Genomic DNA, 27,767 nt, shown 5'->3' with positions numbered 1-27,767 from the left:
CGTTGACCCTGCTATATTACTTTGATTAGGTACCGTTCATAATTTATGACTGGAGGATGGGGTGTGTGGGGGTGATGTGTGTGGGGGGCGATTTTTATCGAGAACCATGAACATTGTGAACGACACCCCCCCCGAATATTTATGTACAAAGTAAGTGACCCCCCTGCATGTCATGTACAAAATCAATCACCCCCCTTCCCGTTTTCTAAGCATATTTTAAATATATTTTTTTGTACAAAGTTGCACACTCACTCACACACACACACACACACACACACACACACACACACACACACACACACACACACACACACAAAAAAAAATAGGTGATCCCACTTAAAACCATCATCACCCCACATCACTGGTTATTGAAACTATTTTCCCTGTGACTTTTTTCAAAGCCGAAATTGTGACTTTTTTCCTGTGACTTTCTTTCCGATTACCGCCTAGCCACCCCTGCAATGCTTAAGCTCTAAATGAAGCAAGTCTAGAATTTCCCATCTGACAGGGCCTTTTTATTCAATTAAAATTGGTTTATTTGTTACTACCAAAATTATGTTATGTTGTGTTGTGTTATATTCAGAGACTAAGTGTTAGTCTATGCTACGCGGTGTACATCTGTACTGGACAGAGCTGCAAGGAGCGTAGAGTAGTGAGGATTCAGTAAGTCTGGGGCACCACAGCGATTCATTGGTCATGTGATGAAAACATCACGTGACTGTAAATATGGCTACCTCTGCGTAGTCCATGTATATTAGTGTGTTCATCGTGCCTGTCAGTAATGTTCCGACTACGTCCATCAATAGTTAACAGGTACAAGAGTATTGCCTGCAAAAGCACAACTGCCCCGATGACCTCAGAGTTGCAGGAACTGGGACCACAGGCAGCTGCCATTCCGTTTGCTCATGCCAAACTCGGGCCTTTCTTCCAAGACAAACCGCAGTTGCACAATCAATTCACAGAAGATACAACTCTCCGCAGCTATCTCAGAAGGCACATACCTTCACAGGTGAACGATTTAACTGACCATTAGTCACTGTCAAAAAATGTCTACTATTTTGAGGTTAAATACAGCGAACACTTCCAAGAATGAATTCAAAGGTCAAGATTGTAAGCACTGAGTTCATTATGTACTGGCTACCGAACAGTTATCGCAATATTTTAGCGGTATTTACAAAATTACTCCGCCGTTCGTTAAATTAATGAAACAGAATTATTATGGTACTGAATTAGCTGTTCACCGATGTGTTCAGTTCGTTCAATGCCGCCGATCATGTTTTTATATAACGCGGCGGAAGGGTTTCATGGTAGTACAAATAGATGTTTTCTCACAACTGACTGTAACAGTTATCGCCATTCAGAATTTCTAATGCCACTCGTGAAATAATATATATTTATATCATACAGTAACCTCGAATAATTGATTGTGTGACTATTTGAGTGTTTCTTTTACAGTAGATTGATAGGGAATGAAACAATTAATGACTTGCGAACTTCAGTTTGCTATTAGGAAGGCATTTCCTATTCTCGCGGTACTTACGGATATCGGCTGAAAGAATAACACAAACAATTCTTATCGTATGAATGCTTGTTGTTTTTAAATGAAGGGTCTTCTCCTCTAACATCTACATCTATCAGCTGCCAGATCCATCAGGTGAATTACCACTCGTGAGCCCGGTGATAAACAATGCCATCCGCCATTGACGAAACGAGGCTTCTCCCATTCTCGCGGTATTACCAGGAATTAACATTATTGAGTGTATGTAAGAGCAATCCTGCCGGAAAGGGCGAGAAAAATAAAATGATATGTCCAAGTTGGTATAAACTCCCCAATATTCGTGACACAGCAAGATTTTGATCATTCACCAACTTGGTCCACCTTCCAGTTACAAGTCGATGATGTAAACAACCGCTAAGTGTCATGCATCGTGAAGAATTTTCTTTTGCTGTGCATGATTGCTGTCAAATACTGTGGGGGAAAAAATACCGGAATTGTAAGTGACCAGATTTATGCACGTGTGATACTGATTTATTGGCGATAACTGTTAAGAGGAGATAACGGTTCGCTAGCCAGTAGCGTTTTTTTAATTAATAACTGACAATGGTAATGAAGATGATATCGTAATGATTCAGATAAAATATCCCAATTTCTACTCTGCTGGTTCATCACTCCACTTGTTGTGGCATTGAAACTTCCATATTTGTTAAATGTAAAGGGAAACTAAAAGTCGAAATAGGGTTGTTAAGCAAAATTAAACTATACTGGCTGCCGAACAGTTATGGCCATATTTTAGCAGTATTTACATAATTACTTCGATGTTTGTTAAATTAATGAAACAGAATTAATTATGATACTTAATTAGCTATTTGCTGATGTGTCCAGCCTGTTCATAGCCGCCAGTCTTGTTTTTATATAACATGGTGGAAGGGAATCATATTGTTTTCTCACAACTGGTACAGTACCTGTAACAGTTATCGTCATTTCAGAATTTCTGATGTCATTCATGAAATAATGTAGATTTATCATAAAGTAACCTCGAATAATTGATTGTGTGACTAGTTTAGTGTGTTTTACAATAGATTGATAGGGAATATAACCATTATAAATGACTTTTGTGAGCGTGAATATGCTAATATATAGATCGTGTGACATCCCTTGACTAAGTTAAAAAAATTATACTGGCAAGCGAACAGTTATTGCTGCGTAACAGTTTTCGCCAATAGATCAGTATCACATGTGCACAGTTCCGGTCACTTACAATTCCAGTATTTTTCCCCATGGTATTTGACAACAATAAAGGACTGCAAAAGAAATTCTCCACGGTAAGTAACATAAGAGAAAATTAAAGATAAAGTTATGAACACTATAAATTTTTTTTATCTTAGTTGGGGGGATATCCCACAACCAATATAATCAAAAGTCATTAATTCTTTCATTCCCTATGAATCTACTGTTAAAGAAACACTCAAATAGTCACACAATAAATTATTCAAGGTCACTCTATAACACACATATATATATGTACATATATTATTATTATTTCACCAATGGCATGACAAATTCTAAATGGCGATAACTGTTATAGTTAGTTTTGAGAAAACAGCTTTTTATTAATTTTGTGAGTTATACTTAGGTTTAAAATAATAAATGAAATTAGTTTCATGAAAACATATCTGAACGATACACAAATTATACATTAATACTGAAAGTGTAATCCACAGAACAGGGTGATTGATTTACTCTCATTCAACTGACTTTCCCCTCAAAGAAATTGCCAAATATTTACAATGTTGACATAGGACATCACTACCGATGACAGACGACCAAGAGTAAAGCTTACGTGTTTACATTGCGGAATTGTGGGAAATATTTAGGGGAATCCAGCCAACTTGGATGACTAGTCCGATTAACAAATTATTTAACAGTTGATTGTTTAAGCAAAATTGGTGAAAGATGTCATTGACGACATTATCAAACAATTGTTGGAATATGTTAATCAAATTATAGATGAAGCAATCCTAGCTGCTATTCACCAGGTTGATTCTGAGGTCCTTGGCTAATAATTGATAAAATATATGATGAAGTGCGATTGTCTTGTAATGCTTGTCAATTGGCAAAATCTACTGTGTAATTAACCAGTGAGCCTTCAGATTTCCAGTATTATAAGACATAATGATAACTAAGTCAGAAACTCCTTCAGAACAGGTTAATGGGATTTGGGCATTGCAAAAACAGAATCTTGATGGTTTGTTGTGGTGGTAATCCAAAGTATCCAAATATAAAAAATTAGTGGAGAATGAAAATACTGATGCCAAATTGAAATTGGAAATGCTCAATTAATTGAAAACCATGGGTAAAATACAAGTCCTTACGGCAAGTGAGTTTAGTTTTACGCCACACTTGGCAATATTCCAACTATATGGCAGCGATCTGTAAATAATCGAGTCTGGACCAGACAATCCAGTGATCAACATCATGAGCATCAGTCTATACAATTGGGATACCATGACATGTGTCAACCAAGTCACAGAGCCTGACCACCCGTTCCTGTTAGTTGCCTTTTACGACAAGCATGAGTTACTGAAGACCAATTCTAACCCGTATCTTCATGGGATTGTTTTTTCTGGGATGAATTGTGGATAAACTACAAAAGATTACGAACTTAGCATTTGATAGGTCGAATTTTGCTGTGGATTAGCGAAAAAGGCACTTACTCTAACCCGGATCAGTGCAATGCAGTTGAGATAATGAACAGTTGGTGTATACCGGTAATTGCCCTTTAAATGAGACAAGTTTGAGTGCAATGAACACTCAAGTTTGTTTGTTGTCATGGCTGCTCATGACATTATTGCATCTTTATGGTGATTGTGTGTATACCATCTGGACAAGACAATCCACCATTATTGCATCTCTATCTGGACAAGACAATCCAGCATTATTGCATCTTTATGGTGATTGTGTGTATACCATTGCATCTTTATGGTGATTGTGTATACTATCTGTATACCTTTAGGGTGATTGTGTGATACCATCTTTATGGATTGATTGTGCATCTTTAGGGTGATTGTGTGTATACCATCTTTATGGTGATTGTGTGTATGGACAAGACAATCCAGCATTTTTCTTTATGCATCTTTATGGTGATTGTGTGTATACCATCTTTATGGTGATTGTGTGTATACTATCTGAACAAGACAATCCAGCATTATTGCTTTATGGTGATTGCCATCTTTATGGTGATTGTGTGTGTGTATACTATCTGGACAAGACAATCCAGCATTATTGCATCTTTATGGTGATTGTGTGTATACTATCTGAACAAGACAATCCATCATTATTGCATCTTTATGGTGATTGTGTGTATACTATCTGAACAAGACAATCCAGCATTATTGCATCTTTATGGTGATTGTGTGTATATCTGGACATCTTTATTGCATCTTTATGTGATTGTGTGTATACCATCTTTATCTTTATGGTGATTGTGTGTATACTATCTGTATACCATCTTTTATGGTGATTGTGTGTATACTATCTTCTTTATGGTGATTATGTGTATACTATCTGGAATTTTGCATCTTTATGACAATCCAGCATTTTGCATCTTTTATGGTGATGGTGATTACTGTGAATACCATCTTTATGGTGATTGTGTGTATACTATCTGAACAAGACAATCCAGCATTATTGCATCTTTATGGTGATTGTGTGTATACTATCTGAACAAGACAATCCACCATTATTGCATCTTTATGGTGATTGTGTGTATACCATCTTTATGGTGATTGTGTGTATACTATCTGAACAAGACAATCCACCATTATTGCATCTTTATGGTGATTGTGTGTATACCATCTTTATGGTGATTGTGTGTATACTATCTGAACAAGACAATCCAGCATTATTGCATCTTTATGGTGATTGTGTGTATACCATCTTTATAGTGATTGTGTGTATACCATCTTTATGGTGATTGTGTGTATACCATCTTTATGGTGATTGTGTGTATACCATCTTTATGGTGATTATGTGTATACTATCTGGACAAGACAATCCAGCATTTTGCATCTTTATGGTGATTGTGTGTATACCATCTTTATGGTGATTGTGTGTATACTATCTGAACAAGACAATCCAGCATTATTGCATCTTTATGGTGATTGTGTGTATACTATCTGAACAAGACAATCCAGCATTATTGCATATCTATGATGATTGTGTGTATACTATCTGGACAAGACAATCCAGTGATTGGCATAATGAGCATTGATCTACATGATTGTGATACAATGACATGAATCAACCAAGTCACTGAGTCTGTCCACCCGTTCCTGTTAGGTGCATTATGATGTTACTGTCTCTTACAAAAAGCAGTAGTTTCTAATGAACATTCCTTACCCATATTTTCAGGGGGGAAAATAAGCTGCAGAAAGCAATGTAGAGGAATGTGAACTTGTGAAGTTACACTTGTATACTATGTAATATTTATGGCCACATCAGTGTTTTCATATTACAACAAATTACAGTTATTGTCTCCTATATTCTCTGGATTATACAGTATGTGCCTCCTTGAAGAGTACTGACATGCACAGATTTCTTACCCTGCAAAACCCAGCTGACACCGTGTCTTCTTTGAGTGGCATTTAGAAGTTGGGAAGTAGAATCTAGACAAACTATATGGATAAGAACTTCTATATTTCGTGAGTGTTATGTTTTGATACAGATTCTTGTACCGCTGTACAGATTCTTGAAGGACAAGAATCTGAATCAAAACATCACACTCATGAAATAAAGAAGTTATTATCCAAAAGGTTTGTCTGTGTTGACATTGTGTCTGTTGTGTTTAGGTTAATTAAAGACATCTAAGTTATTGCATGTCCTTGTGGAGCCGAGAAGGATATGGCTGAAACAATGATTGGTGGAAACAAGCCAGTATTAATTATCCCCGTGTCAGGGGTTTTTGACGATGTAAGACAAAAACATATTTTTTATCTATAATATCATTTAAAGTTTGTATTTTACTAACCTTGAGTGATAAAGGATATATTCATCTATTTCACACAAAAATATCAAGTGTTCCCTACAAAAATAGCGTTGATGAAATCGTATCGGCAAAACTGTTGCCGCTCGTAACATCCGGGTATTTTGTATGGGTTTTCGACGATGAGCTATACTTTTTGCTCCGCACTGCTAGGGAGTGTTGTGATCACATGGCTTCCTATTTATATATTGCCTGTCACCAGCAGATGACTGATCTAACTGAATTTTCGCTTGCTATTTTTTGTTATAAAGGCAACTGATTTTGCATCTGAAGTGGTATTAACGATCTCAGGTAAATAATATTGATGTTTGTTTGCTTTTTATATAACTTGACTTCCCGATTTCCATTGTCAATAAAACTTCTCACGACAGCGACTTGGAACCCGCCCTACCAGTGAAACTGTTTGTGCACTCCGATCACACAGGTACTCCCCTGATATAGGGCGTGCAATGCAATTGTCGAAATCACCAGAACGTCGAATGCAGCTCGTGTTGGGATATATATTGAAAAAACCCTAGTATGTTTGATATTCTACTAAAGCTTACAATCAATACAGCCTTCTCAGATGATTAGACCATAGAGAATTCAAATAGCAATAGTGAAATAAGGCAGAAGTCGCTGGGACAGTTAGTCTTGTTTACTTGAAACTTTATTCTGAAACTTTATTCTGAAGCATAACTGACAAACAATAATTTCCAGAGACAGTCATTCCTATGAGAACACAATCAGACTAGCGTTCCTATGAGAACACAATCAGACTAGCGTTCCTATGAGAACACAATCAGACTAGCGTTCCTTACTAACAACTGTCCTCTTCATTGATGTGGCTTTCATAAGAACACACAAGTATTTCCCAGATCAGAGTTATCTACCCTACATAAGATTAAGATGTTTGAAACACTTTTGCAACAAATGAAGATTACACTCTCAAGTCAATATTAAACATCACTGTGTGATCAAAGATTTTAAGATAACAATAAATTGAAACCACTGTAACAATTTGTCTGTTTGTGAAAGGTCAGTTTTAAGAAAATACATGTATGTTGATACGAGTAAAGGTATTACACTTGGAATAGCAGTTAATCTTCTATTAGTAATTCTACCATGAATTTTGACAAATTGTCAGGTATAGTGACCTATTTAAGACAATTCAGGGCTCCAGATAATTTTTCAACATCAGGAGTACATACTCCTAATTTTTTCAATACAGGAGTACTGGAAAACCTTCAGTGTACATTTAGAGTACTGAATGGAATTTAATGGAGTATCAGTAATCTTGTGTTTTGTTTCATGTATGCACCACAACATTGCTAGTCTTGTGTAAACAGGTCAATAAACAATAAAACAATACTTTTTTCAGATAAATATGTCTGTAAATGATTTTAAGACAGTACACCATTGCTGTGGTGTGTATCTGCTACGTTTTCTAAATTATTTCCTACCGTATCGTGCATATTTTCTATTCATACATACACCGATACGGCCCTTATCTTGAGCCCTGCAACTGTTGTACCTCTGCACTCAAATACACTGAAGCACTACCAAGGAGCAGTTCATTTGCACTCCCTTTTATATAGCCTCACAGGTTTCAGAAGATTGATGCAGAATTGAAAAGCTTACTATATCAGTATCTTTTTGCCAGCATTTGCCAGCCATTGAATCGGATCTTGAGAGATTTGGTGGCCGAGTCGCAACCGATGTGTATGACCTTCACCTGCAATGTGACAAGGAGCTTCCACAGTTAGAGCAGTTTGATGCCTGGGGTAGACGAGTTGACCGCCTCATCACATCCTCAGCATGGAAGGCCATGCATGACATTTCAGCCGAGGAAGGCCTCGTTGCCATAGCGTATGAGAGGGAGTATGGAGAATGGAGGTATATAAGAAAGCAGGATAACAGTATTGGACTGTGTTACCCACAGTCTCTTGGTATTTTAGAATAAGTCAAAAGATTCAGCTGTAACATGCAAAATGTAAGATCTTGGCAATTACAGATGTATAGTAATCCCAGTTGTATGATTTCTGATGTTTATGATTACAATTGCGATATATTGTGATATGTGTTAGCGTATTGCAATATATTGTGAAAGTGTAACACATGGGTTAAGGTAATGGAATTACTGTTTCCTTTCTTTTGAAACAATGCCACTGGCCACAGTCAGGACTCAGTTGTAATTTACAAGAGATCAATGGAAATGTTTTTAAATTGAAGACTTCGCTCTAAAGTTTTGAACTCAATAAAAGCATCTGCAGCGGTGTCTGCCATTTTGGTTTGTTTATCAATACAACGAGTGCCAGTACCAATCTATTTTTCTCATTTACGAGGTTAAAAGGTCACGCAAATGCAATTATATGAACAATAAACACTCTCAAAACTATTGATGTCTAATAATATAAAGGAAATACAAATGTTTTTAGTAGTTTTGACTACATCACGAAAATTACCGAACGTATCGGGTGAACCGGTTCGCGAAAAGTGTACCACAATATATCGTATTGTGAAGTTCGAATTGCAATGTACCAGTTAATCGGTATTATCGCCCACCCCTATTTATGATGTTGGTGGTTGGCTTGGTTGCTTCCTTGACAAGTCATTTATAATTATCTCATTAATATACACTTGTAGAGAGAAGCTGAAAATAGACATTAAAAGTGTGGATGAAATGTATTGTCACTGTATGTGTGTATAGTACTGAGATGGTTCCCAGGTGTGGGTGGTAGCGTTCACTACAACATTGTGTTTCAGCCGCTTGTACCAGATGGCCAAGATGTACTTGTACTGCCCCTCAGCCGGGCTATACAGCTGCCCCCTGGCTATGACGGATGGAGCTGCCAAGATCATCGAGGTACACATTAACGGACTAGCAATTGTATTGCAACGTAGAAGTCATGGATTTCACAATCATTTTTGATACCTGCTGTCATTTTGATTTGGTATGTTCAAAATGGTTTTTAATTATCCAAAGTTCAAAATGTTAACCAATATTGTTGTCAGTGAGTAATTCTAATCAATCTATTGTACTGAACCATACATAGCTTTAAGCATCTGGGTAATACCTGTCATCATGCATAGTCCTGTGCGTATCCAGCAAAGGGTTGCCTCAGAACTGTTGGAGATGTTCCCGATATAGGGGGTGATAATCTCAATAAGTGTGGTTCACTTTGTTAGGACTATCTGGTTTTTATTTGCCAATTCTGTGCAATAAGTGAAACCACATCTTAATAAGCATTTCAGATAATTGATCTTTGAATTTGTGGAATTCTAGTTACGGGTTACCATACATTTTTTATAAGTCACTTGGATAGTGTGACTCTTGGGGCTGTGATATTGAAAGTAGTAAACCCTTATCAGCTGACTTGATCAGTCTCAGTGTGACTTAACAGTTCTCTGATTGGTGTAAACATCATATAGACACACAGGCTACAGACATTTGTGATAATGTTGTACATGTGGCTTTGATCTTCAGTGTTCAGTGTCACAAGGCAGAAAGTTATGTATCACCTGCTGTGACCATAATAATCTCAACCTCTGTCACAATGTCACTAAACCAGTCAAGTCAAGGTAAGAAGATACCACTTTCACTTTTCTTTCTTTCAGACCGTGAAGGATCAGCATCCCTGGTTGATGGAACGAGCATATGGACGACTGACCACCCGAAGTCCAAGTGAATTCTGGACATCAGGACAGTGGATGACAGAGAGAAAAGGAGGCTCTGATGTTGGTAGGTGTCTCATTCGTTTATTTACATATGGCACTGATGTTGGTAGGTGTCTCATTCATTTAATTACATATAGCACTTGATGTTGGTAGGTGTCTCATTCGTTAAATTACATAGAGCAGTGATGTTGGTAGGTGTCTCATTCATTTAATTACATATAGCAGTGATGTTGGTAGGTGTCTCATTAGCAGTTGCTGGTAAATTACATATAGCAGTGATGTTGGTAGGTGTCTCATTCGTTTAATTACATATAGCAGTGATGTTGGTAGGTGTCTCATTCGTTTAATTACATATAGCAGTGATGTTGGTAGGTGTCTCATTCATTTAATTACATATAGCAGTGATGTTGGTAGGTGTCTCATTCTGTTTAATTACATAGAGCAGTGATGTTGGTAGGTGTCTCATTCATTTAATTACATATAGCAGTGATGTTGGTAGGTGTCTCATTCGTTTAATTACATATAGCAGTGATGTTGGTAGGTGTCTCATTTATTTAATTACATAGAGCAGTGATGTTGGTAGGTGTCTCATTTGTTTAATTACATATAGCAGTGATGTTGGTAGGTGTCTCATTCGTTTAATTACATATGGCATTGATGTTGGTAGGTGTCTCATTCATTTAATTACATAGAGCAGTGATGTTGGTAGGTGTCTCATTCATTTAATTACATATAGCAGTGATGTTGGTAGGTGTCTCATTCGTTTAATTACATAGATTCATTTAATTACATAGAGCAGTGATGTTGGTAGGTGTCTCATTCATTTAATTACATATAGCATTGATGTTGGTAGGTGTCTCATTCGTTTAATTACATAGAGCAGTGATGTTGGTAGGTGTCTCATTCGTTTAATTACATAGAGCAGTGATGTTGGTAGGTGTCTCATTCGTTTAATTACATAGAGCAGTGATGTTGGTAGGTGTCTCATACATATAGCAGTGATGTTGGTAGGTGTCTCATTCGTTTAATTACATATAGCAGTGATGTTGGTAGGTGTCTCATTTGTTTAATTACATAGAGCAGTGATGTTGGTAGGTGTCTAATTCATTTAATTACATATAGCAGTGATGTTGGTAGGTGTCTCATTCGTTTAATTACATATGGCATTGATGTTGGTAGGTTGGTATTAATAGTTAATTGTTACTCTTCAGCTCGTGGCACTGAGACATTAGCCGTGCCAAACGATGATGGTAGCTATTCACTCCATGGTTATAAGTGGTTCTCCTCGGCAACAGATGCTGATATCACCTTCACCTTGGCTCGGTGTGTAGATCAGAGCGGCAAGACAGTTCAAGTAAGTGAACATTTTCAGTTCTCTATTTATGTTGATGTTGAAAATACACCTTTGACTTCTAAACTGCAGTATCAGGTTAAGTGATTGTTGTTTTACGCCTCAGTTTAATATGGATCATGGTGATCTGCATGTTTGTTCCACTCCTGGTAAGGACGTTTCGAATATTACCTCAACATTATCTCTACACCAGATCCGCACTGTATCGGTCCCTGCTGTATTCCATGGCCAAATCTGTGGTCAATTCTCAAAAGTTCTGTCACTAATTTTGAATTTTTCTGCAAACTTCTGATTATGTGGACTCCTTGTTCCTAACCTTTGTGACTAATGGCAGAACATTTTCCTTTTAACCTGACCCATGGCTAAATGGCTCATTAAGTGATGATCGCAGTTGTAAACATCATAAGCAATACTGCAGACGTCATCTTACTGCTCCATTCAGCTCACTCCTCCATTCAACTACCAATGTTTAGGAAGGATGCCTACCCCTTCCATTCTATGGTCTTTGCTGACACCTTTTACCAGGCACAGACTTCAATCTGTGTAGCATAGCAGTGTATTGCAACTTAAGTAAACCTTGGCAGTTTTTCATGTCTAAAACCAGCAAGTTGAATTTCTTTAGTGTATATAACCTATTTACAGAAAAATGCAAAATTATGGTTGACTTCTGCATATGTTTTTTTTTCTGAAAGATAAGTACATTTCTGTGCCAAATGGGCATTTCATAAATATACTCCCTGTTGTGGAATGGTAGTTGCTGTTACTTGTGACATGTAGAGCATGTACAGTTGAACACCGTTGTGTCGAACTCTGATAACTCGATATCTCGGTTGTCTCGATATAATTTCTCGGCCCGGCAAAATCCTTCATTATTTATCATTATTTGAACCCTTTTAACTTGATACGGATGTCTCGATATTTCGTCCCGATATCTCGGTATGATTTCATGGTCCCTACGAGCAAAATTACCCTTTACACACACTTTCGATATTTGCAAATAAAGTCGATATACACTTTTGTTTTCTTTCATTTCTTTCATGTTGGTATGTGATGATATGCCCAACTCGGATGTGTCGATATTCGGATAAGTCGATATTTTTTCCTGGTCCCGTAAATATGGAGACAACGGTGTTCGACTGTATATGTTAAAGGGTACACAAGGCTTGTCTCTCTTCTATCTGGAGCTGAGAGATGACAAGGGGGTGCTCAATAACATTCAGCCTCAGAGACAATGGTGTTCGACTGTATATGTTAAAGGGTACACAAGGCTTGTCTCTCTTCTATCTGGAGCTCAGAGATGACAAGGGGGTGCTCAATAACATTCAGCCTCAGAGACAACGGTGTTCGACTGTATATGTTAAAGGGTACACAAGGCTTGTCTCTCTTCTATCTGGAGCTCAGAGATGACAAGGGGGTGCTCAATAGCATTCAGCCTCAGAGACTGAAGAACAAGCTGGGGACAAGACAGGTGCCAACTGCTGAACTTCTGCTTGATGGTACACGTGCTGCAAAGGTAGGTATTCTGACTAGAAAATCAGGTTCATTCAAATCTAAGTGAGGTCCATTCACTGCCAAAATAGGCACATTCACTGCCAATATAGGCACATTCTCTACCTTTTTATAGAGGTGTGCTAAAAAATGTAACCAACTGATTTATTTTTTGTTTTGCATGATTTCATTGGTATTATCAACCCTAGACATCTATGCAAACATTTTTGCATTGCCAGACACTATATTACTCATATTTTTTTAGAATAATTAAACCAATGTTTTGTTTTGTGTGTGCAGGTTTCTGAGGAAGGACGTGGTGTGGCCTCCATCGCAGGCATGCTGACGCTGACTAGAATCCACAATGCCATGTCTGCGGCAGGTTACATGAGACGGTCAGTGGCTCCCATAGTTATGAGGATGCTAGACCTCCTGCTGCAAGTCCTTGTATAACATTGTCACTTGCTGTAGACTTGTTGCTTATACCAACAGCACTGACTTCTATACTAAATGAACATTAATGACATGCAAGCATTCTAAAATCTGCAAATTGAATTTCTGTACGTTTCCAATCTGTGGCAGCAAGAGATCTTTACAAATCAAAATGCATTAAAATTCATGGGTTGTCATCTGTTTGCATGAGTACGTGCAGTTGTCAGTTGTTCAATGGCAGCCTGTCCGACTGCATCAGCAAGGTTAACAGTGGAAGCTGCAGATGAACGTTGACTGTTATGCTGCCGACGTTGATGTTGGGTGTATAACACCAGTACCAGGTTCACACTGCAAACTACTCTGGTAGCAACATCTGCTTCAGGCTTTAACTGTAATCCTTTGTAATTGTCAATCACTAAATCTACCAGATGAATCACATTGCTTTCCTTCGTGATGAAGGTATTAACTGTGAAGAACTGGTGAATGTAAGCAGCAGGTAATGGGCGAACTGAAGCATCTGAAACCTAATCCAGAGACATCTTGGCTATACAGAGTAACTAGGTAAATCTATTTTGTCAGTAACTGGGGAATGTTTATGATTAATACTGAGTAATCCCAAGAGCAGACTGAATGTATCTTTTTTGTAGTCAGTAATTGTTGGTATAAGTTGTGGACACAGTGCTTGAACACACAAAAAGAGAGTTACTAGTGGGAAGCAGCCAGAATGAGTGCAGGCCTGATTGTTGCATTTATGCAGCAATACAAACAGTGGGAACCTGTTTAAACCTCTGTGACAGATCTTTTCACTTGGCTGACAATTTAGGCTACCATTTTGAATCATCTGTTTTGTGCTGTTTCTGTATTTCAAACTTGATTTTAGAAAAGCAGTTTCTTTGTCCATTTTACTTGCCTTTTCATAGTTACACTGCATGTTACAGTATTGTCAACCTCGCCCGGGACTACAGCACACGCAGAAATGCCTTTGGAAACCACATCAAAAACTACCCTTTGCATGTCCAGACTCTGGCAAGGCTAGAGGTGACTATTTGAACACACTGTTGTAATCTGGTTTACGTGGGTGTCATACAGGTGCAGTAAAAACATGCTGTTGTAGTCTGGCTTATGTGAATGTCATACAGGTGCAGTATAAACATGGTGTTATAGCCTGGTTTACTTGGGTGTCATACAGGTGCAGTAAAAACATGCTGTTGTAGTCTGGCTTATGTGAATGTCATACAGGTGCAGTATAAACATGGTGTTATAGCCTGGTTTACTTGGGTGTCCTACAGGTGCAGTGAGAACACAATTTTTATCGCCCCAGGTGGAAGCCCGTGCAGCCACTTTACTGACATTGGAGGTATCTCGACTCCTAGGGTGGGATGATGTTGGCATCGCCACAGATGCTGAAACTCAGTTGCTGAGACTTCTGACTCCCTTAGCTAAACTGTACACAGGAAAACAGGTGAGTGAACTTCATCCACTGACACAGTTGATGAAACCTTTTGCCTATGCTTTACACGGTTAAACTAATTTAATTTGTGTTATTTCTCTAATGTATTTAAACCTAATCTGTGATTCTATTGATAAACAAAATTTACAGCAAGCTGTTATGGTGATAGCGTCAGTATGGACAGGTAAAGTAATGTAGCAGATTATATATTCTATTTTTAAGCTTTCAAAAATAATATAAATATATATTGATTTTACACTGTTCTGTCACAGTTGGCAAATTTTACTATTATTTCATGACCAATTTATCAGCTTACAGACAGGAAAAACTTGAAAGGGGCTAAATGTTAATGTAGAATACAGGTTGTTGGTCTCAGTTTTCAATGACAGGTTAGATCAGAAAAACACATGCCTTGATGAATGTGAAATTTTGAATTGTAAAGGTCCATATGTTTAGGCTGCCTATACATATTTCGGTCCTATCAAATGTTATGCATTCATCATGTGAAATGTGCCATGGAATTACATTGATCTATTTCATTATTTGATCATTGTCATTGCAGAGAATGAAAAAAATATTAGTACCTGTAATACTTCACCAAAATTGCAAGTATTACATACATTCATGAATGTTTGGTCGTGTGATGAATGGTGGCAATAGTGACATGAAGTTTTCCACGTGTAAAGATTGTGTGACTGGTCCTGTTGCCTGATACTGTATGTACCTGGTACATGGCACTGTTGCTCATGTTACATATTAAACATGCTGCTGTAGTCACAGTCCACCCGAGCAACATATCACATGACTCTTTGGTTTAAAACAGCAACAATACCTCAAAGCAGCCCGAAGTTCTGATGGGTGATGAGTGTAATGTCTGTTGGGGAATGTGTTGCAGGCAATGTCTGTCGCATCTGAGGGGCTGGAGAGTTTCGGAGGTCAAGGTTACATTGAGGACACAGGTCTGCCAGGGATTTTGCGAGATGCTCAGGTATATATGTTTCCAGCATTTGCTTGGTAAGGATTCCAATATGCTTTGGCTAAGATACTGTTAAAGCGTATAAAAACCATTCCTACTCACTTTCACAACATAACAAAGTGCCATTCTATCTCATATGTCCACTGGCGCTCGGCATTAATGGGTACAACAAGGACTGGTCAGCTCGGAATCAGTATAATGTGTCTGAGTGGTGTATTCATGCTTCACTGCGGCATGGTATCTCAATGGGCTAGCACTATAAAACCAGCTTAAGTCTGGGCTAGTACAAGCAGCCGCACATACACATACACATGCATGCACGTCGTCATATGAGCAAAATATTCTCAAGCACGATGTTAAACCCAATTTCACCTCACCTCACCTCACCTCACCTCATATGTCCACACATAATTTCTATTTTAGTAGAGTATTTCTACTTTACTCAAGAACACAATATTACTTTCTGTAGGTACTGTCTATTTGGGAGGGCACAACCAATATCCTGTCTCTTGACGTGCTGCGAGCTATCACCAAGTCTGGAGGCTCTGCTCTAAAAGTGTACCATGAGAACATCCAGACAAGACTAGCAACGGCCAGAGTTAATGAGGCTCTCAAGTCTGCTGTGGAGAGAGTGAACGAAGCCTCAGGCAACACCATCAGTTTTGCTGGAAAACACTCTGACCTACTGGAGTTAGCGGCAAGAGATTTTGCCTACAGTCTGTCCAGGACATTCATGGGTAAGCTGTTAGGTGGGGATCAGTTGATGCAGGTCAGAGTGCACCTTCCCGTTAGCTTCAGAGACATTTTGATTTCATGTTATATATGAAGACACAGGTTACAGCTTTTGAGACATTTAGGTGAAGGTGGTTCTCTCTTTGCATGAATTACTAAGTTTTGATATAAAGTGAATGCTAGGAATGTATTGTGCTGCCATGATGAATGATACGTGACTGTCCTGTGTATCACCAGGTGCTCTGCTGGTGGAGCATGCTGCAGCCGAGGGGGCCACAGATATGGATGTATATGCTGCACAGAGGTAATAAGTCAACTTGTTCATACATACACTCAGATACATGGTTTTATGAATGAACAAGTCTTATCATGAAAAACAGTTCTGTGAAAACAAGTCTCTTGTACACCATAGCAGCAACTTGTGTATTTTGGTTGTATTCACGCTGTAAATAATCTCCATATTTTCAACAGAAAGTCTTTTCACATTCCCTTATCCATAATCAGTTGTGCAAGTAATAGTATCTTGCTGCCTAAGCCTCTCATACATAAAGGGCACAAAGCCTCATTGCTTATCTGTTGACATAACATTTGTCAGTTGTTGTGCCATAAGTGCATCTTCAGGGTAATGCACCTAGTATCTTTCTGGCAGTGATGTTCTGGAGGTAGGAAACTCCAGGAATGACCAAAGAGCAGTTAGCATTGTGACAATAAGAATCTTATCTTGATACCATCACATCAGTATTCCCACATACCTCTACAGTGTAACTAGGAAGGCTGAGACAGCAATATCGTCGCAGATTTGTGATGCTGCAGCTTGTCACTCAGAGCTGATATAAGAACCAAGGAATCCTGTATCTAGAGAAATGGTGCTTCAGTTTCTGGAGGAAGGTATCTCTGTGCTTCAAATCATCATTCAGGCTGATCTGGTCACAAGAAATGGAATTACAGGGAACTGGATCCACAGACACATGGTTCCATAAAGTTCTATCATTTTTAATGATTGGATCTTTGACCAACAAATATTCTGTATTTCCCCTGGTGCATCTCTGTGTTACAATATTTCTTATGGACAATGGCAGCTGACCTATATGTATGTTCCTACAGGTGGTGTGAAGCAGACCTGAGCCCTGTGACGACTGCCCTGAAGGCAGGAGCTTACACTGGCAGGGCTGTGGATGCCAACTTCCGCCTGGTGTTTGATGGCTACCCTCACCCCAGTCGCTTGTGAAGACAACCTTCCCCAGGCTGAGGTACCGTGATAACCTGGACATACTGGGCATGGCCCAGCACGGTGAACATCTCTCAGGAACACATATAGCACAGGATTTGTATTCTGTAGGATCATATGTTGATCACTGACATGACTTAATGGTTTGCACTTACTACTTTTATAGAGAACAGCCTCTCTTGCCTCAGGACACTTGGTTTTCTACATTAAAAACGCTGGATATGCCTCATGTTGTGTATTGAATCAGTGGTGTGACACAGAACAGACTTGATGTTTGATGGTGAAGTAAGTTTACTGACATTGTGTGTGATGTCTGACAGCACCACAATACAGCTGCACAACACTACAGCTACCAGCTTCACTGTACCACACACGGGTACACTGACAACACGATAGTACATCAGGATATACAAATACAAAAATAAGAAAAATATTTGTCTGCATATTGTATCTTCAGTGGTACCTCCTAATGTGCATAAACATGGTAGACATGGACAAGGAGCCAGCTGTCTTGTGCCACACTGAATACACTGTATGACTGAGCTAGAGAACCTTTCTGTAAAACACATGGTAAGTTTAATAAAGGTTGTTTCTGAAGAATGGGATTATGGCTTGATGCATGGTTGGGTGTAGAGCTGGTCAGTAGCCAGTGGTCAGTAATAAGATACCTGGTCAATGCACATTAGTGGCACGCACCAACAGGTCACCTGTCATGTACAAAAATGTCAAATATAGGAGAATATTCATAAAAATAGTCTTTGTGCAGGAAGTATAAACTGTACAAAAAATATTGCAATGTAAGTTTGTACATAGTAAGTTGTGTGAGGTACAGGCAACACAGTGAAGTGGTGGGAAGGGTGGAGGGTGTACAGCCTGGTGTTGCCAGGCACACCCACAAGGAAATACACGTCTTTGTAAGGGAATGTCACACTGCAGCAAATGTTGCCTTCAGGACTTGGGCTAGACAAACATGTCTCTAACCATGTCAATATAGAAGCAGCACACACAAATGAAAGCAATTTCTTCATCTTTCATTTCAGCCTGATGGTTGATGATGATACAAAGAGTGGGGACAGGTACATAGCTCTGTGTGCTTCAGCCAAGGAAGAAGCTGAGGAATGTTGACGAATGTCAAAAGTTACCATATTTACATTTCGAGCATTGAATTGCCAATATGACAAATGTCTGATTCCAAACATGACAGGATTTACCAACAAAACTTAGGTATGTTTCTTTCCAATCCCAAACTCTTGGTGGTTGGTGAAATCAGGCGTTACATTGCTTCCATCATTAAAACAGAGAAATGTCTACACATGAGGACGCTAGTGCACTAGTACCAAAAGGTGTACAAGTAGACGACTGTATGGGCTTCTGAAAGAAATTAAAGATTTCAGAGCCATTTGAGTAGAATCTTGGCAACATGGTTCTAATACCAAGAATATGGGTTCAGAAAAATGGCGATTATGACTTACTCTTGCTAATCATGTGTGTCAAAAAATTAAAGTGTAAAGCTGCCAGCAAAACGTTGCGATGATTATTGATTTCTCATAAGCAGCCATACTGCCCAGATCTTATGTAGTTTTCATGATATGTCAGTCCAGAGAAAAATATCTTTTGAAAATAGTGTTTGATGTTTTGTCTGTTATCTCAATTCAGAAGAAAATCATATCAAACACTATTTTCAATAGATATTTTTCTCTGGACTGACATATCATGAAAACTACATAAGATCTGGGCAGTATGGCTGCTTCTGAGAAATCAATAATCATCGCAATGTTTTGCTGGCAGCTTTACACTTTAATTTTTGACATGGAAGGACATAGAGTGAATATGTGTTACGCCTATGTCTCAAAACATCAAAAACAGTTAAATTTTGAAATGCTGCAGCAGATGAGTTAAGGCAGCCTTTTTTTCAAAGCCTAATTTGATGCTGAAAGGAATTAGGAAAAATACCACCATTTTTTTCTTTCAGCAATGTATTTTAATGGTTCTTTACACCCTTGATATGTTTTTCTTATATGAGACCATAGACGAAAGGTGCTAACTGTCAAACTGCCAGTGGCCTGCTTCACCTTGATAGTTAACGCTCTGTCAAGGACATATTGCCAGACAAGAATCACTCAGTCTGCATTGCCTGCTTGATGGGGCAAGATACCAGAAAGTCAATGACAGTGCATCTGACTTGCTCGATGATCTAGAACAATACAATGGCTGGCACAGATGTATGGATGAGTGGGAATGGATCCTGCTACATTCTACCTTACACAATGAACTAGATAAGAAACTTGTCTTCGATTAGAAACATTTCATGAGGTAAGAAAATTCTACATATAGGAATGACAACTGTAATGAAAATAACATCCATAATCACATCCCCACAATTTCCTGAATGCAAACATCGGTGGTGTTTCATGAGTGACCTCGAACTGATGTTGACATTTGACACTCTAATAACATATGACAGGTATTGAGTCAATTACTTCTAATTGATTCTACATGGAAACTGATCATATTTTTCTCACAAAATTAACTAAACTTTTCAACCATGTTTGACCTCAGTTGCCATGACCTTACACAAACATACACCAAAAGTCATGTGTCAGGCTCATTCAATAAAATGTCAGTAAAATTGGAAGTACCAGTATATGAATTTATGAAGTCTTGAACACTGTTGTAATTGCATGGTTGAACAATCAGTAGTGCTGGTAGTGAAGCTCAGATTTGAGCAAACACATTAAGCATGCAGATCCCTGACAGGAAGTAGCTGAAATACCTGGTAATGAGGCCTGATATAGAAATGCATATACATGTAAACAGAGCTGCTACCTCTGTCCGAGGATGCACCTTGCAGTTCGGGGGGACTATAGTCTGCTAGTATTGCAGAAAGTTCTCTACATGTGTCATACAGAAGGCATTAGTCTCAGGCCGGTGACAGTAAGATCGGAATGAGGCACTGTAAGGAATCGTTGTAGGGGCATATACAAAACATTGTGCAACAAGATCAGAGCCAGGCCTTCAAGAATGTCCTCCTCCACTACACACTAGCATACTCTGCCTTCCTAGAGCCTCTAGGCGGTCAGCTTTGAGGTCATACCTACTTGTGTATGTGGACATAACGGTTATGGACAAAGCAAGGGATATCTACAAGTTTTCAAATATACAGGTGTGCCCGCCACATACTGTACCCTTTCAGAGTGATCAAATGACTTAGCTTTATCTACCAATGAGTTGTAGACACCGACTGTATTGGAAGGACACAGGGAGAGGGTTGTGCATAGCTTCAAGCCTGTATCTGGACTCACACTACTGTATTCCAGGCTTCATCTACAATATTCACCATCCCTAACAGTGTACAGTAGTAGAAATGAAAGCATCACATGGCATATTGATGAATAATGAACACAACCTCAGCTTGTTTCTGTAATGACAACAAATATACTCCTTTGAGCAGAGAGTGAATGTGAGGCAGCTTACTGGTCACATGATCCTGCCTGACCATATTCTGCTGTCTTAAATTCCACAAGTAATCTGTAACCTTCAGGTACCCAGGACATATGTACATGGAGTGTAAAATGGAATGAAACAATGTTACATGACAAATGTTTGACTTTCAATGGAAGTCAGTGCAGGGAGCTCCAAGTACTGGACATCAGGTAGACGACATCTTCTGTGAAACATCTGCCACACTGTTTGGGGCAATGGCTGTTCATGCATATATCTGTTTTAAGTAACACAACACACAATTGTGATGTTTTTGTTTGATGTTCATGGCCGACCACATTCCAGCTACACCAGTCCAGTGATTGACATGAGCACCAGTCCATGGCACCAGTCCATGGCACCAGTCCAGTGATTGACCTGAGCACCAGTCCATGGCACAATGACAAGCAATCAGCCAAATCACCACACCTGAATCAGCTGTGTTCAGTTTCCTTTCTCACCAGGCACAGTTTGCTGGGGACCACACTGTAACAACGAATCGTCACTGAATGAAGTTGTACTTGGAGGTGTGCGAATTCTTTGCAGCCCTTGAACATGCATGTGCATTATAATGTTCAGCTGCCACCATCCTTTGTTGCAACGCTGCCACAGCAACATCCTAGAAGTGCTTGTAACAACAGTAAAGACCACACAGAAAGATTAACAAAGGGGCAAATTCCACGTACAATAAATATAAGTACAATTGTATCCTGTTGCCATGGACTACAATGCAAGACAGACATACTGGGAATGTCAAAAGATCCCAGTATTTGATTAATGGATGAGGGATATTATAACACACGTCCAGTAATGACACTGATAGACATTTCAGCTTCAGACTACTGAAAAATAAACGAAATATACTGATGTTCGAAAATGGTAACTGCCAAAAGGCACCACTTGGCAAACATGTTTCATGGAATGATTTTGAATGTACATGCAGCTATTGAAACAAAGCATGACAAATGGACTATCCAATGAAGGAAGCCAGTTTGTACATATAACTACCATGTTGTGGCGGTTGAAGATCACCTTTTAGCCATCTAAATAAGCAAATTAATCTACTAATCATTTTGTCCATGACACAAAATCAAAGTTCTGTCTGGCATCACAGGGTCTTTGGTAGGATACAGGCGACAATAAGAAGATAAACCAAGCACATCAACAAGGAAGGGCATCATACATCATCAAGGAACCAATTGCTATATGTGGGCTCTGCAACAGTTTGTCTTTCAGAGATTGCAAACATTGAATTTGATTTATTACTTGTGTTTGAGAAAGAGCAGCACCACACTGAATCCTGCTGCACATTGTTTTGCTACAGCAGTTGTCTTGTGTCTGTGTTGTATAACTGGAACTGCTGTGACTTGGGTGACTCGCAGACAAAATGTTCAGTCAGCAAATCTGGTAGATACCGATATTCAGCGTTTAGCCAGAGCAGTCTTTTAGTCATGGCACAGGAAGCACGCTGGGATTTGTTGAGATGACGGAAGACATCAGGAGGCTTCTGCCAGGGGCACATCCACATTGGCCTCAGTCGACACTTTCCTGCAACAGGCAGCATAATGGAGATCAGACTGTTAACATCACACACAAGCATACTGGAGATCACACTGTCAACATCACACACAAGCATACTGGAGATCACACTGCTAACATCACACACAAGCATCCTGGAGATCACACTGTTAACATCACACAAGCATACTGGAGATCACACTGTCAACATCACACACAAGCATACTGGAGATCACACTGCTAACATCACACACAAGCATACTGGAGATCACACTGTTAACATCACACACAAGCATACTGGAGATCACACTGTTAACATCACACACAAGCATCCTGGAGATCACACTGTTAACATCACACACAAGCATACTGGAGATCACACTGTTAACATCACACACAAGCATACTGGAGATCACACTGCTAACATCACACACAAGCATACTGGAGATCACACTGTTAACATCACACAAGCATACTGGAGATCACACTGTTAACATCACACACACGCATACTGGAGATCACACACAAGCATACTGGAGATCACACTTTTAACATCACACACAAGCATACTGGAGATCACACTGTTAACATCACACACAAGCATACTGGAGATCAGACTGTCAACATCACACACAAGCATACTGGAGATCAGACTGCTAACATCACACATAAGCATACTGGAGATCAGACTGCTAACATCACACACAAGCATACTGGAGATCAGACTGCTAACATCACACAAAAGCATACTGGAGATCACACTGTTAACATCACACACAAGCATACTGGACATCAGACTGTCAACATCACACACAAGCATACTGGAGATCAGACTGCTAACATCACACACAAGCATACTGGACATCAGACTGTCAACATCACACACAAGCATACTGGAGATCAGACTGTCAACATCACACACAAGCATACTGGAGATCAGACTGCTAACATCACACACAAGCATACTGGAGATCACACTGTTAACATCACACACAAGCATACTGGAGATCACACTATTAACATCACACACAAGCATACTGGAGATCAGACTGCTAACATCACACACAAGCATACTGGAGATCAGACTGTTTACATCACACATAAGCATACTGGAGATCACACTGTTAACATCACACACAAGCATACTGGAGATCACACTGTTAACATCACACACAAGCATACTGGAGATCACACTGTTAACATCACACACAAGCATACTGGAGATCAGACTGTCAACATCACACACAAGCATACTGGAGATCAGACTGCTAACATCACACATAAGCATACTGGAGATCAGACTGCTAACATCACACACAAGCATACTGGAGATCACACTGTTAACATCACACACAAGCATACTGGAGATCACACTGTTAACATCACACACAAGCATACTGGACATCAGACTGTCAACATCACACACAAGCATACTGGAGATCAGACTGCTAACATCACACACAAGCATACTGGAGATCAGACTGTCAACATCACACACAAGCATACTGGAGATCACACTGTCAACATCACACACAAGCATACTGGACATCAGACTGCTAACATCACACACAAAGCATACTGGACATCAGACTGCTAACATCACACACAAGCATACTGCAGATCACACTGCTACTGTTAACATCACACACAAGCATACTGGAGATCACACTGCTAACATCACACACAAGCATACTGGAGATCAGACTGCTAACATCACACACAAGCATACTGGAGATCAGACTGTTAACATCACACACAAGCATACTGGAGATCACACTGTCAACATCACACACAAGCATACTGGACATCAGACTGCTAACATCACACACAAGCAAACTGGAGATCAGACTGTTAACATCACACACAAGCATACTGGAGATTAGAACATCATGGTATAATATGTCGCCACACACTGATGCCCAAAACAAACTACACTGTGTCTTACCGTTTGATATGTGCAAAGGTTTCAGGGGCAGAGTTTGAGCGTCCAGTTTTGTGGAGATCTTTCTTCAGTCGGTTCTCTTTCTCGCGCAAGAAGGGGTTACGGAATGACTTCTGCTTGAGGATGCTCTTTACCATGATCTGAAGAAAAACGTTAAGGTTGCATGAGGCTTACCGTGTCCACAACACATGGCTACCAGTAACTGTTCATGGACACACAGAAACAACACAGCCACAGGTGTCTCCATTCCCTCCAAACTATTCTGGAATATTATGTAGTGGTTGATTAAAAAGGCTATACTATGTAAATGAGGATATGGAAAAAAGTACCAGATAATGGAATAAATAAACTGAAACCTTCACAGTGTAGATACCCACAGACTAAGGATTTAAATGTTCATCCAAACAGAAAGGTCAAATGTGTAGGTACACAGCAATATCCCAGTACACAACACAATGGAACAATGTTGTTGACCATATCACATACATACATGCAGGATGGTGCTCATAATGGAACAATGTTGTTGACCATATCACATACATACATGCAGGATGGTGTTCATAATGGAACAATGTTGTTGACCATATCACATACATACATGCAGGATGGTGTTCACAATGGAACAATGTTGTTGACCATATCACATACATACATGCAGGATGGTGTTCATAATGGAACAATGTTGTTGACCATATCACATACATACATGCAGGATGGTGTTCACAATGGAACAATGTTGTTGACCATATCACATACATACATGCAGGATGGTGTTCATAATGGAACAATGTTGTTGACCATATCACATACATACATGCAGGATGGTGTTCACAATGGAACAATGTTGTTGACCATATCACATACATACATGCAGGATGGTGTTTCATAATGGAACAATGTTGTTGACCATATATCACATACATACATGCAGGATGGTGTTCATAATGGAACAATGTTGTTGACCATATCACATACATACATGCAGTATGGTGTGTTCACAATGGAACAATGTTGTTGACCATATCACATACATACATGCAGGATGGTGTTCATAATGGAACAATGTTGTTGACCATATCACATACATACATGCAGGATGGTGTTCATGATGGAACAATGTTGTTGACCATATCACATACATACATGCAGGATGGTGTTCACCATGGAACAATGTTCTTGACCATATCACATACATACATGCAGGATGGTGTTCACAATGGAACAATGTTGTTGACCATATCACATACATACATGCAGGATGGTGTTCATAATGGAACAATGTTGTTGACCATATCACATACATACATGCAGGATGGTGTTCACAATGGAACAATGTTGTTGACCATATCACATACATACATGCAGGATGGTGTTCATAATGGAACACTGTTGTTGACCATATCACATACATACATGCAGGATGGTGTTCACAATGGAACAATGTTGTTGACCATATCACATACATACATGCAGGATGGTGTTCATAATGGAACAATGTTGTTGACCATATCACATACATACATGCAGGATGGTGTTCATAATGGAACAATGTTGTTGACCATATCACATACATACATGCAGGATGGTGTTCATAATGGAACAATGTTGTTGACCATATCACATACATACATGCAGGATGGTGTTCATAATGGAACAATGTTGTTGACCATATCACATACATACATGCAGGATGGTGTTCACAATGGAACAATGTTGTTGACCATATCACATACATACATGCAGGATGGTGTTCATAATGGAACAATGTTGTTGACCATATCACATACATACATGCAGGATGGTGTTCATAATGGAACAATGTTGTTGACCATATCACATACATACATGCAGGATGGTGTTCACAATGGAACAATGTTGTTGACCATATCACATACATACATGCAGGATGGTGTTCATAATGGAACAATGTTGTTGACCATATCACATACATACATGCAGGATGGTGTTCATAATGGAACAATGTTGTTGACCATATCACATACATACATGCAGGATGGTGTTCATAATGGAACAATGTTGTTGACCATATCACATACATACATGCAGGATGGTGTTCATAATGGAACAATGTTGTTGACCATATCACATACATACATGCAGGATGGTGTTCATAATGGAACAATGTTGTTGACCATATCACATACATACATGCAGGATGGTGTTCATAATGGAACAATGTTGTTGACCATATCACATACATACATGCAGGATGGTGTTCACAATGGAACAATGTTGTTGACCATATCACATACATACATGCAGGATGGTGTTCATAATGGAACAATGTTGTTGACCATATCACATACATACATGCAGGATGGTGTTCACAATGGAACAATGTTGTTGACCATATCACATACATACATGCAGGATGGTGTTCATAATGGAACAATGTTGTTGACCATATCACATACATACATGCAGGATGGTGTTCACAATGGAACAATGTTGTTGACCATATCACATACATACATGCAGGATGGTGTTCATAATGGAACAATGTTGTTGACCATATCACATACATACATGCAGGATGGTGTTCATAATGGAACAATGTTGTTGACCATATCACATACATACATGCAGGATGGTGTTCATAATGGAACAATGTTGTTGACCATATCACATACATACATGCAGGATGGTGTTCACAATGGAACAATGTTGTTGACCATATCACATACATACATGCAGGATGGTGTTCATAAATGGAACAATGTTGTTGACCATATCACATACATACATGCAGGATGGTGTTCATAATGGAACAATGTTGTTGACCATATCACATACATACATGCAGGATGGTGTTCACAATGGAACAATGTTGTTGACCATATCACATACATACATGCAGGATGGTGTTCATAATGGAACAATGTTGTTGACCATATCACATACATACATGCAGGGATGGTGTTCATAATGGAACAATGTTGTTGACCATATC

General features: G+C 39.1%; 2 protein-coding genes across 3 annotated transcripts in view; one reads left to right on the top strand and one right to left on the bottom strand.

The window, feature by feature from the left end:
• The first annotated feature begins 703 nt into the window (after positions 1 to 703).
• On the top strand, positions 704 to 18,085 carry LOC124265545 (acyl-CoA dehydrogenase family member 11-like). 2 transcript variants are annotated; one of them, XM_046700333.1, is made up of 13 exons: positions 704 to 1,009; positions 8,185 to 8,417; positions 9,288 to 9,387; positions 10,140 to 10,263; positions 11,411 to 11,524; positions 12,885 to 13,063; positions 13,339 to 13,433; positions 14,409 to 14,508; positions 14,792 to 14,932; positions 15,816 to 15,908; positions 16,366 to 16,633; positions 16,866 to 16,932; positions 17,733 to 18,085. In XM_046700333.1, exons 1-13 carry the CDS (start codon positions 782 to 784, stop codon positions 17,854 to 17,856), a joined length of 1,866 nt encoding a protein of 621 aa, XP_046556289.1. In that variant the 5' UTR covers positions 704 to 781; the 3' UTR covers positions 17,857 to 18,085. The 2 variants fall into 2 exon arrangements, with proteins under 2 accessions (XP_046556289.1, XP_046556288.1); XM_046700332.1 differs by having other exon boundaries at positions 705 to 1,009; positions 11,411 to 11,553; positions 12,914 to 13,063.
• Positions 18,086 to 21,703: 3,618 nt separating this feature from the next.
• Positions 21,704 to 27,767, bottom strand: part of LOC124265543 (calcium/calmodulin-dependent protein kinase kinase 1-like) — a 38,062-nt gene continuing 31,998 nt past the window's right edge. Inside the window, exons 16-17 of the mRNA XM_046700328.1 lie at positions 24,800 to 24,936; positions 21,704 to 22,884 (exon numbers count right to left, since the gene is read on the bottom strand). Coding sequence (XP_046556284.1) covers positions 22,833 to 22,884; positions 24,800 to 24,936 — 189 coding nt within the window. The 3' untranslated portion in view covers positions 21,704 to 22,832. The remainder of the gene's footprint in view (positions 22,885 to 24,799; positions 24,937 to 27,767) is intronic.

This window comes from Haliotis rubra, unplaced genomic scaffold, assembly GCF_003918875.1.
Source record: "Haliotis rubra isolate DU_JTF1 unplaced genomic scaffold, ASM391887v1 Scf983, whole genome shotgun sequence".
Lineage (NCBI taxonomy): Eukaryota > Metazoa > Mollusca > Gastropoda > Lepetellida > Haliotidae > Haliotis > Haliotis rubra.
Note: the sequence above shows the minus strand (reverse complement) of the source record. Positions and strands in the feature narration are given on the sequence as shown.

Excerpts from the sequence above, each read along its gene's own strand:
- LOC124265545 (XM_046700333.1), top strand. The coding sequence starts at position 782 with ATGTTCCGACTACGTCCATCAATAGTTAACAGGTACAAGAGTATTGCC. Across the intron at positions 9,388-10,139 it reads GAGCTGCCAAGATCATCGAG|ACCGTGAAGGATCAGCATCC; the intron begins GTACACATTAAC and ends TCTTTCTTTCAG. Across the intron at positions 11,525-12,884 it reads CACCTTCACCTTGGCTCGGT|ACAACGGTGTTCGACTGTAT; the intron begins GTGTAGATCAGA and ends TCAGCCTCAGAG.